Source organism: Bombina bombina, chromosome 4, assembly GCF_027579735.1.
Source record: "Bombina bombina isolate aBomBom1 chromosome 4, aBomBom1.pri, whole genome shotgun sequence".
Classification (NCBI taxonomy): Eukaryota; Metazoa; Chordata; class Amphibia; order Anura; family Bombinatoridae; genus Bombina; species Bombina bombina.
In genome coordinates, this window is record NC_069502.1 from 769,333,174 (window position 1) to 769,350,139 (window position 16,966).

General features: G+C 39.7%; 1 protein-coding gene across 1 annotated transcript in view; it reads left to right on the forward strand.

Annotated features, from left to right (window-relative positions):
- The window catches only part of NID1 (nidogen 1), a 274,670-nt gene that overhangs the window by 144,646 nt on the left and 113,058 nt on the right, over positions 1-16,966 (forward strand). The window contains exons 8-9 of the mRNA XM_053711101.1: positions 81-314; positions 16,632-16,775. Of these exons, the coding sequence (XP_053567076.1) occupies positions 81-314; positions 16,632-16,775 (378 nt within the window). The remainder of the gene's footprint in view (positions 1-80; positions 315-16,631; positions 16,776-16,966) is intronic.

Here is a 16,966-nt window from a genome sequence, read left to right on the forward strand (position 1 = left end):
CTGAATCATGAAAGAAAAAGTTATAGTAGTGCTACTGGATATCAATTTAAAAATGACATTATTGTGTTGATCTTTTTCAGTTATTACATCCCAGTCCATCAGAGAGTATACTGTAGAATCTCCAGAGGATGAACCAGAGACGTTCACTTATCAGTGGAAACAGACCATCTCATTTCAGGAGTGCACTCATGATAACAGCGCCCCTACAGGACATACTACGCAGCAGCTGTCAGTGGATCGTGTTTTTGTGTTATACAATAGGGATGAACAAATCTTACGTTTTGCCTCAAGCAACTCCATAGGACCTATCAGTGGTGAATATTTTTATGTTTGATTGTGAAACTGTATACTGCTAATTTGTTTTCCTTAGCTGGGCCCTTTAATTGAAACCATTTCCACTCGATTTTCCTGGCTAAGCCTAGTTTTGTTTGTGTTAGAACAATGATGTATTTACTTACAAGATATATAGCTCATTTCACAACCAATAAATATGTTTTAAGCAGGAAGAAACATTTCCCAGCTGCAGCAATCTAATTAAAATATTATAATTCTTGATTTATTTTTGTCCCCCTTTTTAAGTTAGACTTCAGATTTAATTACAAAATTATAGTTTTATGTAATTTCTTAGAATACTATCATATTTGTGCATTCTTAGCAGGAACCCAATCTACATGTTTTCAATATCCTTTGCAGTTTGCAAGACTATAAATATTTTGTATGTATGTTTATATATATATATATATATATATATATATATATATATATATATATATATATATATATATATATATATTGTAGATTAGAAAAGCACTCACTGGAAAGTTTTTTATAAAACATAACTTTTAATAGGCGGCGCCTGCTGTAATCTACCCCCCGATGTTTCAGGTTCGCCGGAAACAAGAGTTACGAAGGAGCGGTCATAAGACCGCTGCTCCTTAACTCGCCTGCCACTTCTGAGGCAGCGGACAGCAATCATCCCGATCAGATACGATCGAAACAAACGATTGACACCCCTGCTAGTGGCCAATTGGCCGTGAATGTGCAGGGAGGCGGCATTACACAAACATTGCACAAGAAATCTACCCCATAGTTACATTTGATAAAGGAACCGGACCGGTTTATGAAACGTCATGGGTTTTTATCTTCATGAATATTAAAAGTTAAGTTTTATTAATAAACTTTCCGGTGAGTGCTTTTCTAATGAACAATATTTGTTTGTTTTTCTCCTGTTAAGTGTAGTCAGTCCACGGGTCATCATTACTTATGGGATATTAACTCCTCCCCAACAGGAAGTGCAAGAGGATCACCCAAGCAGAGCTGCTATATAGCACCTCCCCTCTACGTCACACCCAGTCATTCTCTTGCACCCAACTAATAGATAGGATGTGTGAGAGGACTGTGGTGATTAAACTTAGTTTTTTATATCTTCAATCAAAAGTTTGTTATTTTAAACGGCACCGGAGTGTGTTGTTTCCTTCTCAGGCAGAATTTGAAGAAGAATCTACCTGAGTTTTTGTATATGATCTTATCAGACGTAACTAAGATCCGTTTGCTGTTCTCGGCCATTCTGAGGAGTAAGGTAACTTCAGATCAGGGGACAGCGGGCAGGTTCACCTGCAAAGAGGTATGTCGCAGTATATTATTTTCTAAGGAATGGAATTGACTGAGAAAATACTGCTAATACCGATATAATGTAAGTACAGCCTTAAATGCAGTAGTAGCAACTGGTATCAGGCTGATATGTATATATGTTTACACTTAAGTATTTCTGGGGAATGGCACTTCACTGGGAAAATACTGTATGCATATAACTTTTAGCCTAACTTGCAGTGTGAGCGACTAGCAGCAGGCTTTTTAATGACATTTCATATATTAGATTTTAAACTTTTACTGGCATGTTAAATCGTTTAATTATCTGAGGTACTGAGGGTTTTATTTTCCACATGGCTGTCGTTTGTTTTAAATTAAAGCAGTTTACTGAGCTTCCCTCACTGTTGTAGTGTGAGTGGGAGGGGCCTATTTTGGCGCTTTTACTACGCATCAGAAATTCAGTCACAGTCTGTCTTTTTCTCCCAGCATGATCCAGGACGTCTCCACAGAGCTCAGGGGTCTTCAAAACTAGTTTTGAGGGAGGTAATCACTCACAGCAGACCTGTGAGACTGTGCTTGACTGTGATAAAAACGCTTATATTTTCAATTGTTATACGTTTTTTTCTGATATTAAGGGTTAATCATCCATTGCTAATGAGTGCAATCCTTTGCTAAATTTGGTTTCTATAACTAATCCGGTTCATGGTTATTCAATTGTGACAGTTTTTTGTGTGCTTCTTAAAGGCACAGTAACGTTTTTACATATTGCTTGTAAATTTAGTTGAAAAGTATTTCCAAGCTTGCTAGTCTAATTGCTAGTTTGTTTAAACATGTCTGACACAGAGGAATCTCTTTGTGCAATATGTTCAAAAGCCAAGGTGGAGCCCAATAGAAATTTATGTACTAATTGCATTGATGCTACTTTAAATAAAAGTCAATCTGTACATGTTAAGCAACATTCACCAGACAACGAGGGGGAAGTTATGCCGACTAACTTGCCTCACGTGTCAGTACCTGCATCTCCCGCTCAGGAGGTGCGTGATATTGTAACGCCAAGTACATCAGGGCGGCCATTACAAATCACTCTACAAGACATGGCTAATGTTATGACTGAAGTTTTGTCTAAATTGCCAGAACTTAGAGGTAAACGAGATCACTCTGGGATGAGAACAGAGTATACTGATAATGCTAGGGCCATGTCTGATACTGCGTCACAATTTGCAGAGCATGAGGACGGAGAGCTTCATTCTGCGGGTGACGGATCTGATCCAAATAAACTGGATTCAGACATTTCAAATTTTAAGTTTAAGCTGGAAAACCTCCGTGTATTGCTAGGGGAGGTGTTAGCGGCTCTGAATGATTGTAACACAGTTGCAATCCCAGAGAAAATGTGTAGGTTGGATAAATATTTTGCGGTACCGACGAGTACTGACGTTTTTCCTATACATAAGAGACTTACTGAAATTATTACTAAGGAGTGGGATAGACCCGGTGTGCCTTTCTCACCCCCTCCTATATTCAGAAAAATGTTTCCAATAGACGCCACCACACGGGACTTATGGCAAACGGTCCCTAAGGTGGAGGGAGCAGTTTCTACTTTAGCTAAGCGTACCACTATCCCGGTGGAGGATAGCTGTGCCTTTTCAGATCCAATGGATAAAAAGTTAGAGGGTTACCTTAAGAAAATGTTTGTTCAACAAGGTTTTATATTACAACCCCTTGCATGCATTGCGCCTGTCACGGCTGCGGCAGCATTTTGGTTTGAGTCTCTGGAAGAGACCCTTGACTCAGCGACATTAGATGAGATTTCACTCAAGCTTAAAACCCTTAAGCTAGCTAATTCATTTATTTCTGATGCCGTAGTACATTTAACTAAACTTACGGCTAAGAACTCCGGATTCGCCATTCAGGCACGCAGAGCGCTGTGGCTAAAATCCTGGTCAGCTGATGTAACTTCTAAATCGAAATTACTTAACATACCTTTCAAGGGGCAGACTTTATTCGGGCCCGGTTTGAAAGAAATTATCGCTGATATTACGGGAGGTAAAGGCCATGCCCTGCCTCAAGACAGAGCCAAACCCAGGGCTAGACAGTCTAATTTTTGTGCCTTTCGTAACTTCAAGGCAGGAGCAGCTTCAACTTCCTCTGCTCCAAAACAAGAAGGAGCTGTTGCTCGCTACAGACAAGGCTGGAAACCTAACCAGGCCTGGAACAAGGGCAAGCAGGCCAGAAAACCTGCTGCTGCCCCTAAGACAGCTTGAAGTGAGGGCCCCCGATCCGGAAACGGATCTAGTGGGGGGCAGACTCTCTCTCTTCACCCAGGCTTGGGCAAGAGATGTCCAGGATCCCTGGGCGTTGGAGATCATATCTCAGGGATATCTTCTGGACTTCAAAGCTTCTCCTCCACAAGGGAGATTTCACCTTTCAAGGTTGTCAACAAACCAGATAAAGAAAGAGGCGTTTCTACGCTGTGTACAAGACCTTTTACTAATGGGAGTGATCCATCCAGTTCCGCGGTCGGAACACGGACAAGGGTTTTACTCAAATCTGTTTGTGGTTCCCAAAAAAAGAGGGAACCTTCAGACCAATATTGGATTTAAAGATCCTAAACAAATTCCTAAGAGTTCCATCATTCAAGATTGAAACTATTCGGACAATCTTACCCATGATCCAAAGAGGTCAGTACATGACCACAATGGATTTAAAGGATGCTTACCTTCACATACCGATTCACAGAGAGCATTACCGGTATCTAAGGTTTGCCTTCCTAGACAAGCATTACCAGTTTGTAGCTCTTCCCTTCGGGTTGGCTACGGCTCCAAGAATCTTTACAAAGGTTCTGGGCTCTCTTCTGGCGGTACTAAGACCGCGAGGAATTTCGGTAGCTCCGTACCTAGACGACATTCTGATACAAGCGTCAAGCTTTCAAACTGCCAAGTCTCATACAGAGTTAGTACTGGCATTTCTAAGGTCGCATGGGTGGAAAGTAAACGAGGAGAAGAGTTCTCTCTTACCACTCACAAGAGTTCCCTTCTTGGGGACTCTTATAGATTCTGTAGAAATGAAAATTTACCTGACAGAGGACAGGTTAACAAAGCTTCTAAATGCTTGCCGTGTCCTTCATTCCATTCAACACCCGTCAGTGGCTCAATGCATGGAGGTAATCGGCTTAATGGTAGCGGCAATGGACATAGTTCCTTTTGCACGCCTGCACCTCAGACCGCTGCAATTGTGCATGCTAAGTCAGTGGAATGGGGATTACTCAGATTTGTCCCCTACGCTGAATCTGGATCAGGAGACCAGAGATTCTCTTCTATGGTGGCTTTCTCGGGCCACATCTGTCCAGGGGGATGCCCTTCAGCAGGCCAGACTGGACAATTGTAACTACAGACGCCAGCCTACTAGGTTGGGGCGCTGTCTGGAATTCCCTGAAGGCTCAGGGATCATGGACTCAAGAGGAGAGTCTCCTTCCAATAAACATTCTGGAATTGAGAGCAGTTCTCAATGCCCTTCTGGCTTGGCCTCAGTTAGCAACTCTGAGGTTCATCAGGTTTCAGTCGGACAACATCACGACTGTGGCTTACATCAACCATCAGGGAGGGACAAGAAGTTCCTTAGTGATGATGGAAGTATCAAAGATAATTCGCTGGGCAGAGTCTCACTCTTGCCACCTGTCAGCGATCCACATCCCAGGAGTGGAGAACTGGGAGGCGGATTTCCTAAGTCGCCAGACTTTTCATCCGGGGGAGTGGGAACTTCATCCAGAGGTCTTTGCCCAAATACTTCGACGTTGGGGCAAACCAGATATGGATCTCATGGCGTCTCGCCGGAACGCCAAGCTTCCTCGTTACGGGTCCAGGTCCAGGGACCCGGGAGCGGTCCTGATAGATGCCTTGACAGCACCTTGGACCTTCAGGATGGCTTATGTGTTTCCACCCTTCCCGATGCTTCCTCGTTTGATTGCCAGGATCAAACAGGAGAAAGCATCAGTGATTCTAATAGCGCCTGCGTGGCCACGCAGGACCTGGTATGCAGATCTAGTGGACATGTCATCCTGTCCACCTTGGTCTCTGCCTCTGAGACAGGACCTTCTAATTCAGGGTCCTTTCAAACATCAAAATCTAATTTCTCTGAAGCTGACTGCATGGAAATTGAACGCTTAATTTTATCAAAGCGTGGATTTTCGGAGCCAGTAATTGATACCTTAATACAGGCTAGGAAACCTGTTATCAGGAAAATTTACCATAAGATATGGCGTAAATACTTACACTGGTGCGAATCCAAGGGTTACTCATGGAGTAAGGTTAGGATTCCTAGGATATTGTCTTTTCTACAAGAAGGTTTAGAAAAGGGTTTATCTGCAAGTTCTTTAAAGGGACAGATCTCAGCTCTGTCCATCCTTCTACACAAACGTCTGTCAGAAGTTCCAGACGTTCAGGCTTTTTGTCAGGCTCTGGCTAGAATTAAGCCTGTGTTTAAGACCGTAGCTCCACCGTGGAGCTTAAACTTAGTTCTTAACGTTTTACAGGGGGTTCCGTTTGAACCCCTTCACTCCATTGATATCAAGCTGTTATCTTGGAAAGTTCTGTTTTTAATGGCTATTTCCTCGGCTCGTAGAGTCTCTGAGTTATCAGCCTTACATTGTGATTCTCCGTATCTGATTTTTCATTCAGATAAGGTAGTTCTGCGTACTAAACCTGGGTTCTTACCTAAGGTAGTCACTAACAAGAATATCAATCAAGAGATTGTTGTTCCATCATTGTGTCCTAACCCTTCTTCAAAGAAGGAACGGCTTCTGCACAATCTAGATGTAGTCCGTGCCCTGTAATTTTATTTACAGGCAACTAAAGATTTTCGACAAACTTCTTCCCTGTTTGTCGTTTATTCTGGACAGAGGAGAGGTCAAAAAGCATCTGCTACCTCTCTATCCTTTTGGCTTCGTAGCATAATACGCTTAGCCTATGAGACTGCTGGACAGCAACCTCCTGAAAGGATTACAGCTCATTCTACTAGAGCTGTGGCTTCCACTTGGGCCTTTAAGAATGAGGCCTCTGTTGAACAGATTTGCAAGGCTGCAACTTGGTCTTCTCTTCATACTTTTTCCAAATTTTACAAATTTGACACTTTTGCTTCCTCGGAGGCTGTTTTTGGGAGAAAGGTTCTTCAGGCAGTGGTTCCTTCCGTATAGAGATCCTGCCTGTCCCTCCCGTCATCCGTGTACTTAGCTTTGGTATTGGTATCCCATAAGTAATGATGACCCGTGGACTGACTACACTTAACAGGAGAAAACATAATTTATGCTTACCTGATAAATTCCTTTCTCCTGTAGTGTAGTCAGTCCACGGCCCGCCCTGTTTTTTAAGGCAGGTCTAAATTTTTAAATTATACTCCAGTCACCACTGCACCCTATAGTTTCTCCTTTCTCGTTTGGTTCTCGGTCGAATGACTGGGTGTGACGTAGAGGGGAGGGGCTATATAGCAGCTCTGCTTGGGTGATCCTCTTGCACTTCCTGTTGGGGAGGAGTTAATATCCCAGTAATGATGACCCGTGGACTGACTACACTACAGGAGAAAGGAATTTATCAGGTAAGCATAAATTATGTTTTTAAGCACCCTGATAGCTGCTGTTGGAATATGGAGTGCATTTAAACTTATATATAATCCAGGGAGAAGCATTTTGTATATATATATATATATATATATATATATATATATATATATATATATATATATATATATATATATATATATATATATATATATTTATATACACACACATGCATACATATAGGCCTAGAATATTTGCACTCCACTCGTAATACAAGTGCACGGAAATGCATGGAAGCTTTGCACTCACGTGCGCTTCCATAGGCTCCAATGGGAGCCTTGTTCTCATGCCAATAGACACGGCACAGAACTTGGTGCAGCCAAAGAGGTAAGTTGCGCAGCGTTGTGCAGCATATTTAAAATATATATTTATATGAATATATACATACATTTTTATGTGTATATACACATAGTAACACATTAATATATATGTATATAAGCATATGCATATATATTTACAGTTTAAACACAGTCCCCATAGATCGCTATGTAAAGGCACACCCGCTCACTTTAACCCCTTATAACTGCTTCGTGCAGTTATTTACCTAAAAATAATAAAGATGCTCATCATTTTTATTTAATAAAATGAACAGTCAACTTTATTTTGGGGGAAAGTGGGGGACATTTATTTTATTAACCAGAGGTCTGATTGCTACAGCAATTGACAGCATTTTGATGATAATATTAATGGTAGTTAAAACATTTACTAAAAAATCATACATTCATGTTGTTTGACCTCAAGTATTTTATGAGCTTCTTTTAAGAGCTTTCATGACATAATTCAATGATTTCAATCCACAAATCTTAAAATGCTGGCAGCTAAACAAAGTAGCTCCAGAAAGATTTATATGAACAGTATAAAAATATGAAAGAAACTTCCACACAAAAAAATTAAATACATATTTTCAATTATGCTGGGAACAAACCAATCACTCTCTAATTTGTCACAAATAAAGTAAGATAAATACTAATGGTATTTTCACAAGTGTCTAATGTAATACTAAAATTTTATTATAATTGAAGTAAATCTGTTCAAAAACATAAAGGATTTTTCCTTTTTGAATATGCTTCAGAATAATTTATTGGGGTTGACAATGTTATATGTCCATTCAGGTAATAAGAAACTCTATGCTACTGGAGGTATTAGAAACAGTGATACCAACAACGTGCAGCAATATGGTGCCCACAATTTCCAGAAAACCTCTGCATATTTTACTTTAACTGTGTTAGTTGAGACCCTCTTTAAAAATATAGCCAAATCTAAGCTATTTCACAGTAAGTCCACACTTTGGGGCCGATTTATTAATGTGCGGACGGACATGATCCACTCTGGCGGATCATGTCTGCCGCACATCGATAAAATGCCGACAGCATACGCTGTCAGCATTTATTATTGCACAAGCATTTTACTAAAAATGCTTGTGCAATGCGACCCCCTGCACATTCGTGTGGCCAATCAACCCAATCGTATGTTATTGGGCGGATTGCTGTTCACCGCCTCAGATGTAGCGGATGAATTAAGGAGCATCGGTCTTAAGACTGCTGCTTCTTAACTCCTGTTTCCGGCGAGCCTGAAGGCTCACGCGGAAACAGGTGCATTCGGCACAATACGGGCCTTAATAAATCGACCCCTGAGTGATAAAGATTTATAACTGGCATGCCTGTCAGGAAGTCTTGACATATTTTATAGTATATGGAATCCACCTCCTTGTTTGATGTCTTAAAGAGACACTAAAACTAAAAAATGAAAAGCCAGTAAAATGTTGCTTGCTTTGCCTGGAATTATTTTTTTCCTTGACCCTATAAAATTTGTAAAGTGCATATGTCAGGCTTCAGAACTCTGACCCTACAACATGTGACACAGTGATTGATAGATCAGTGCAGGAGCTCATAGATAACTATCTGGAAAGCAAAGAAGATTTTGGGGCATATTTATCAAGCTCAGTATGGAGCTTGATGCCCCGTGTTTCTGGCGAGTCTTCAGACTTGCCAGAAACAGCAGTTATGAAGCAGTGGTCACAAAGACCGCTGCTCCATAACCTGTCCGCCTGCTCTGAGCAGGCGGACAGACATCGCCGGAAATCAACCCGATCGAGTACGATCGGGTTGATTGACACCCCCCTGCTGGCGGCCCATTGGCCGCGAGTCTGCAGGGGGCGGCGTTGCACCAGCAGCTCTTGTGAGCTGCTGGTGCAATGCTGAATACGGCAAGTGTATTGCTCGCCGTATTCAGCGAGGTCTGGCGGACCTGATCCGCACTGTCGGATCAGGTCCGCCAGACCTTGATAAATAGGGGCCTATAGGTAAAAATACTCAAGAGGCTTTTTTAAAGGGTATGGCCCTGGCATGCTCTAGTATGGCAATTTTTGCTGACAAAATGCCTGCTTATAAAACTTAAGTTTTTAATATATATTTTTGGAATGTAGTGCTTATTTGCTTATACATTATATCCACATTTAATAATATATATTAATATCCACCTTTTGAGTAGATTTGTTGTGAAAGAATGTCTCCTGAAACTATTGTAACATTTAGGAGCACCAAAGAGAGGCCTATTTTTTTTTAATCCAGTTAGGTGACCAGATAACAAATTGTCTTATATTCTAGATAATTATATCTATTAAAGGATATCCATTTGAAAGCCGGGTCTCTACAGCTGGTACATAGACAGTATTTTTACTTGACATATGCATCAACCAATAGGAGCAATTCATATTAATGTAGAAACAGGATTAGGTAGATTATATTACTGTTGTTAAAGGGACATAAAACCCAAAGTTTTTATTTCATCATTCAGATAGAGCTTACAATTTTAAACAACTTTACAATTTACTTTTATTATCTCATTTGCTTTGTTCTCGTGGAATCCTTTGCTTGAAAAGAATACCTACGTAGGCTTATGACCCGGAAGCTAGCTGCTGATTGGTGGCTGCACATTTATGCCTCTTGTGATTGGCTTACATATGTGTTCACCTAGTTCCCATTAGTGCATTGCTGCTCTTTCAATAAAGGATACCAAGAGAATGAAGCAAACTTGATAACAGAAGTAAATTGGAAAGTTGCTTAAAATTGTATGTTATATCTAAATAATGAAAGAAACAATTTGGGGTTTATGTCCCTTTAAGCATTAGTTGTACAGTATATTAAAATACATACATAATAAATCTTAGACAAAAAAAATAAACTGATACAATTGTAAAGAGATATAATATATGTCACAACAACAAGATTTAATCATAAGTATAAAGCATTTTAGTAAATTGTTTAAATTGGAAACCATTATAAAGAGAAATTGAAATTTTAAAAATATATTATTGATGTTTTAAAGGGATAGCATAGAACTAAATCATAGATATGGTACAGAGTGGTATGGAACAATAACACTGTTTAACACTAAGTAGTTTGAGGAAGCCCAATGTATAGTGATGTAACGAAAACTTAATCCAAAATTAAAAAAAGCAATATTGCCCTAACTAATGTCCTGGCACACTATTAACCCCTAAACTTCCATACATTGCATTTAACCCATAAACTGCCAAAAAAACATTGGAATAACCCTTCAAAGCTAAAACCCCTAAATACTATTAACCCCCTAGTCACCACAACCCAAAGCATAACAAATCTCATTATTATCCTATAACCACTACATCTCCAAACACAAACCCTCTTCTGCTATGAAAACCCTAACCTGTGCAACCTCACTGCTAAAAACCCAAGCTATTAACCCACTAACTGCCACAAGATCTAATGTAAACCTGCCAACACAATTAACCCCCTAACAGCTAGACCCACCAACTGTAACCCACCTATGTTATTACACCCTTAACCATCACAACAACCAATGTTATAAAACAAAACAAAGCTCCACTATTAACCCCAAAACCCACAAATCACTTCCTTAAAAAGCCCCTGCTATTAACTGCCTAAACTGTTTATAATCCCCCTCAGACTATGCCCACCCCAAGGTGCCCCCCACCTAAAATAACCCTTTTTTTCCTCACCTAAACTAAAACCTACAGTAAGACACCCCATGTAAAGTGACCCATACAGTTAGTTATTGTTAAACAATCCCTGAAGTTACATTTTAATCAAAAAGTTATTATTAAAAAAAAGCAAAAGCATCACATTAAAAAAGACCCTGTAGAAAAAAAAATACTTATTTTTTGCAGTGTTTATTGAGCTAACATGGTGAGGTGTCCTCTTCTTGCTTTCTGTCTAAGCTAAGGCATTTAACAGATTTTATATTTCTGTTTTGGCTGATGTATATTTTAAACCAAGTTAAGGGATTAATACACGTTCCTATTGGTTAATTTAAAGGGACAGTATACACTAAATTTCATATAACTGCATGTAATAGACACTACTATAAAGAAGAATATACACAGATACTGATCTAAAAATCCAATATAAACCTTTTACAAATTTACTTAAAAGCTCCCAGTTTAGCTCTGTTGATGAGGTTAGCCTGGGACACCCACTGAAAGGGGCAGGGAAAACAAAAAGAGCAGACACCACCCACCTTCCCTGCATTTGAAAAGACAGATAACATAAACAGGAGCCTGCAGGAGTCTATAAATGCGTGTATACATCTGACACTGTGGGGCTTGGTTAGGAGTCTGAAAATCAGCACAATGTTATAAAAAAAATAAGCAAAACTATACATTGCTACAAAAACACTTCCAGGTGAGCTATATAAATGGATCATCTACAAAACATGTATTCTAAATAAAATCTAGTGTACAATGTCCCTTTAACCAATCAGTAGGAAGTAAGCTATATCTATTTGCTGATCTGAATTTTCAGATCAACCAACAGGATCAAAGACCATTCCTATTGGATGATTTGAAATAAAAATTTCCAGAACAACTGTATACAACCTATAAAATGACCAAGCTGACCTGGATCAGTATTTTGGATGCCAGGGTAATATTTTTTTTATTTCTGTAACTACTTTTTTTGATAATTATTGGGGTTTGGAGAGGTTTTAGGTAAGGGATCAATTTAGCTGAGGAGCCAATTAATTTACTAGTGGGGTAGGATTTCTAATGATTGGATCAGGTCATGTAGGGGTTAATAGCAAGAGGGAAATTTAGAGATGGGGCTAATGAGTTAATAGCAAAAGGGTATTTTTTTTTTTTACAGGAGGGGACTCTGGCAAACAGCCGGTTAATGGTGGAGGGTTTTTATTACTAGGGGCTATGGTGGTCAGTAAGATATCAGGGAATGCTTTTTTCAATGTTAGCTAGATGTTTAGACAGTTATTAGTTTGGGAGGGTTACAGTACAGGGTGTGGCAGCTAGAGGTTTTAGATTGATAGACAGACAGATAGATGATCGATAGATAGATATTACTCTTGTGGTGCAGTTACGGGTCAATAGCAAAAATGTTTTTGTGATGATGTGGCATTTATGTGGTTATTAGGTAAGGGGGGTTTACTTTTGGGGGTTCAGGTAGTTTGTGAGTTAGAGTAGAGCAGTTTTTGGAGATGAGGGTCTTGGGGTTTGGCAGATTGTACAATAATCATCTTATATATTAACCATTTGAGTGCCAACGACTGCTCTGAGCCGTCACAAATTGTCCCAGTCAGGTGCTGACGACGGCTCAGAGCAGTCACTAGCACTCACCCACCTTGAGGGCAATCTGGGGGCTCCCAGCTACACCCATCCCGGCGATCTGGCTTGAATAGTGAGAGGCATCACCGGTGCTTCACGATTCGTGCAATGACGTCACCGCGCAACTTTGTTTTAAATTAACAAAGGACAATATAGGGAAATGGGGGTATGCTGCTTAGAAGCCTGTATCTCAGGCATCTAAGCAGCTATAGACCCTTAAGACCCACCGTTGGAAAGGTAATCGCCGAACCTTTCCAACGTGGGGATCTGGAAAAAAAAGTTAAAAAGTAAAAAATAAATATATTTCAAAAAAGTTAAAAAAAAAGCTCAAATTTAGCTTAGCACCCAGGTGGGAAATGGCTTAGCAACCAAAGGGTTAAGCTTTCCATTATAAGTATAAAGTTAAAGTTTTTAACCAGTGATGTATAATACTATTTTTGCAGATTGCCTAGCAAGAAGTGGCATGTCACATGCTATCAGTATTGCACAACTTGTCATCTGGCTCTAGATGTTTTGAAAGCATTTGGACATAATTTTGTTGGCAGAATTTGTATTGGTTTTCAGGTCAATTAGGAATAGATATAGACATTTATCAAACAAGCACTGTGTTTAATGTAGCAGGGTTAGCTTTCTGAAGTCTGTAAAATGGACTTTCTTATGGGAATCCAATTTTAAATTAATGGAAAAAAGGCCAAAATAAATATTGTTGTTTTTTTACTCTGCAAAATTGTACATATTTATCGGGAATTGGAAAAGACTTTATGTCCCTATACACAATAATTAAATAGGGAACATTTCTTTTTACAAAAGTGAATAATACTAATAAAAATATAGAAAACATTTGAAGCTCTTATAACCTTAAAGTGGCATTAAAGTGAAGGTCATCTTCACTCAACTGCCCCACGGCATCGGATAAACTTTGCAAAATGAGGGTGGGTTTAATTCATAATTTTTTTTAGATTTCATTATTTTTTTAAATCGTTACCTTTTGAGCGCTCGGACGATAAGCGCAGCTCTCCCGTCCGGCATTTTGTCAAATTGATTGACAGATGAAGATTCTTAAAAGAACGAATCATTGTTTCCCCCTGGGCCGTGACATTTATGCAAAGGGACTGAACGCCCCAGGGGGGAAACAAGGATTCGTTCTTTTAAGAATCTTCATTTGTCAATCAATTTGACAAAATGCCGGGCGGGAGAGCTGCGCTTATCGTCCGAGCGCTCAAAAGTTAAAGATTTAAAAAAATAATGAAATCTAAAAAATTTGATGAATTAAACCCTCCCTCCTTTTGCACAGTTTATCCGATGCCATGGGGCAGTTGAGTAAAGATGACCTTCACTTTAACTAGAAACTTTTTTGTAATGTGTAAAGCACTGTAGTACTTTGATAATGCCTGTACATTTATTTGTTGCTGGTCTCCAAGCTGTCCCACTTGTCCCTGTTAGAATTAGTATTTTTATAAAAGGGCAGACAGGATGCAGTCTGCTGTGTTGAACAGAGCTCGCTACTGAAATAAGTTGTGAGTCCTAAGGGTGAAATGTGCATGTGTGGTGGGCACAGTCGTTTCAAATTGGATCTTATTATTGTTATTATTAGCATTTATTTGTATAGCACTGTAAAATTCCATAGCGCTGGATCTTGATGTACATTTAAATTTTGACTAAAATTTCCTTTAAGGGGATATGAAAACCAATTTTATACATATGTTACGGATAAAGTAAGATAAACGGTTCATCCTAGGATTACCCAGGTAAAACGGACATTACCCAAGCGGCTGTGATGTACTGTAATTCCCCCATCTACATATTTTTTTGCCTCCACCTGGGGTTTGAAGAGGGGCCCCCCACCGATCCTCTGGCATTCATCCCAAGTGAACCTTGGGTAATGAGGTTTACAAGGGGGGGGCTCGTCCCTCTTGAACCCCCCAGTTGGAGGCAAAAAAGATAGTGAAGACGAGAGGATTATAGTGCATCGTATATATGTTTGATGTAGTGACTCTGCATACATTGGGCTTTACTCACAGCCGCTTGGGTAATGTCCATTCTACCCGCTGGGTAATCCTAGGATTACCAATATATGACTTTACCCATAACATATATACAGGGAGTGCAGAATTATTAGGCAAATGAGTATTTTGACCACATCATCCTCTTTTTGCATGTTGTCTTACTCCAAGCTGTATATGCTCGAAAGCCTACTACCAATTAAGCATATTAGGTGATGTGCATCTCTGTAATGAGAAGGGGTGTGGTCTAATGACATCAACACCCTATATCAGGTGTGCATAATTATTAGGCAACTTCCTTTCCTTTGGCAAAATGGGTCAAAAGAAGGACTTGACAGGCTCAGAAAAGTCAAAAATAGTGAGATATCTTGCAGAGGGATGCAGCACTCTTAAAATTGCAAAGCTTCTGAAGCGTGATCATCGAACAATCAAGCGTTTCATTCAAAATAGTCAACAGGGTCGCAAGAAGCGTGTGGAAAAACCAAGGCGCAAAATAACTGCCCATGAACTGAGAAAAGTCAAGCGTGCAGCTGCCAAGATGCCACTTGCCACCAGTTTGGCCATATTTCAGAGCTGCAACATCACTGGAGTGCCCAAAAGCACAAGGTGTGCAATACTCAGAGACATGGCCAAGGTAAGAAAGGCTGAAAGACGACAACCACTGAACAAGACACACAAGCTGAAACGTCAAGACTGGGCCAAGAAATATCTCAAGACTGATTTTTCTAAGGTTTTATGGACTGATGAAATGAGAGTGAGTCTTGATGGGCCAGATGGATGGGCCCGTGGCTGGATTGGTAAAGGGCAGAGAGCTCCAGTCCGACTCAGACGCCAGCAAGGTGGAGGTGGAGTACTGGTTTGGGCTGGTATCATCAAAGATGAGCTTGTGGGGCCTTTTCGGGTTGAGGATGGAGTCAAGCTCAACTCCCAGTCCTACTGCCAGTTTCTGGAAGACACCTTCAAGCAGTGGTACAGGAAGAAGTCTGTATCCTTCAAGAAAAACATGATTTTCATGCAGGACAATGTTCCATCACACGCGTCCAAGTACTCCACAGCGTGGCTGGCAAGAAAGGGTATAAAAGAAGAAAATCTAATAACATGGCCTCCTTGTTCACCTGATCTGAACCCCATTGAGAACCTGTGGTCCATCATCAAATGTGAGATTTACAAGGAGGGAAAACAGTACACCTCTCTGAACAGTGTCTGGGAGGCTGTGGTTGCTGCTGCACGCAATGTTGATGGTGAACAGATCAAAACACTGACAGAATCCATGGATGGCAGGCTTTTGAGTGTCCTTGCAAAGAAAGGTGGCTATATTGGTCACTGATTTGTTTTTGTTTTGTTTTTGAATGTCAGAAATGTATATTTGTGAATGTTGAGATGTTATATTAGTTTCACTGGTAAAAATAAATAATTGAAATGGGTATATATTTGTTTTTTGTTAAGTTGCCTAATAATTATGCACAGTAATAGTCACCTGCACACACAGATATCCCCCTAAAATAGCTATAACTAAAAAGAAACTAAAAACTACTTCCAAAACTATTCAGCTTTGATATTAATGAGTTTTTTGGGTTCATTGAGAACATGGTTGTTGTTCAATAATAAAATTAATCCTCAAAAATACAACTTGCCTAATAATTCTGCACTCCCTGTATATATCTGCATATAAATCTCAAGCTAATCTTTGCTTTGAATACATTATTCTGTCTAGCCTTTATTTAGCATTCATGTCCTTTCAAGTTAGATCAACACAAGAATGATATGAACATGAATTTGAATCTATTGAATTATTATTATTTGGGTTTTTTTTCAACAGAGGGCCCTGTAGATACAAACCGAAATCCATGCTACCTAGGGACTCATGGATGTGACACAAACGCTATGTGCCGACCAGGTCAAGGAAACCAATTTACATGTGAATGCACCCCTGGCTTCCGAGGAGATGGAAGGACTTGTTATGGTAAAATTAATAATGACCTTTCTTGGTTGGATTTTTATTGCAATTGCATTGTCACTCTAAATTCTTATCACACCTTTAATCTATCATCCATATAGGGAGGGACATTTTTTTCAGCTTAATGGGACAGTAAAGTCAAAATTAAACCATGCAAATTTAAACATTTCTCCCATTAACTTCTCAAATTTACTTTG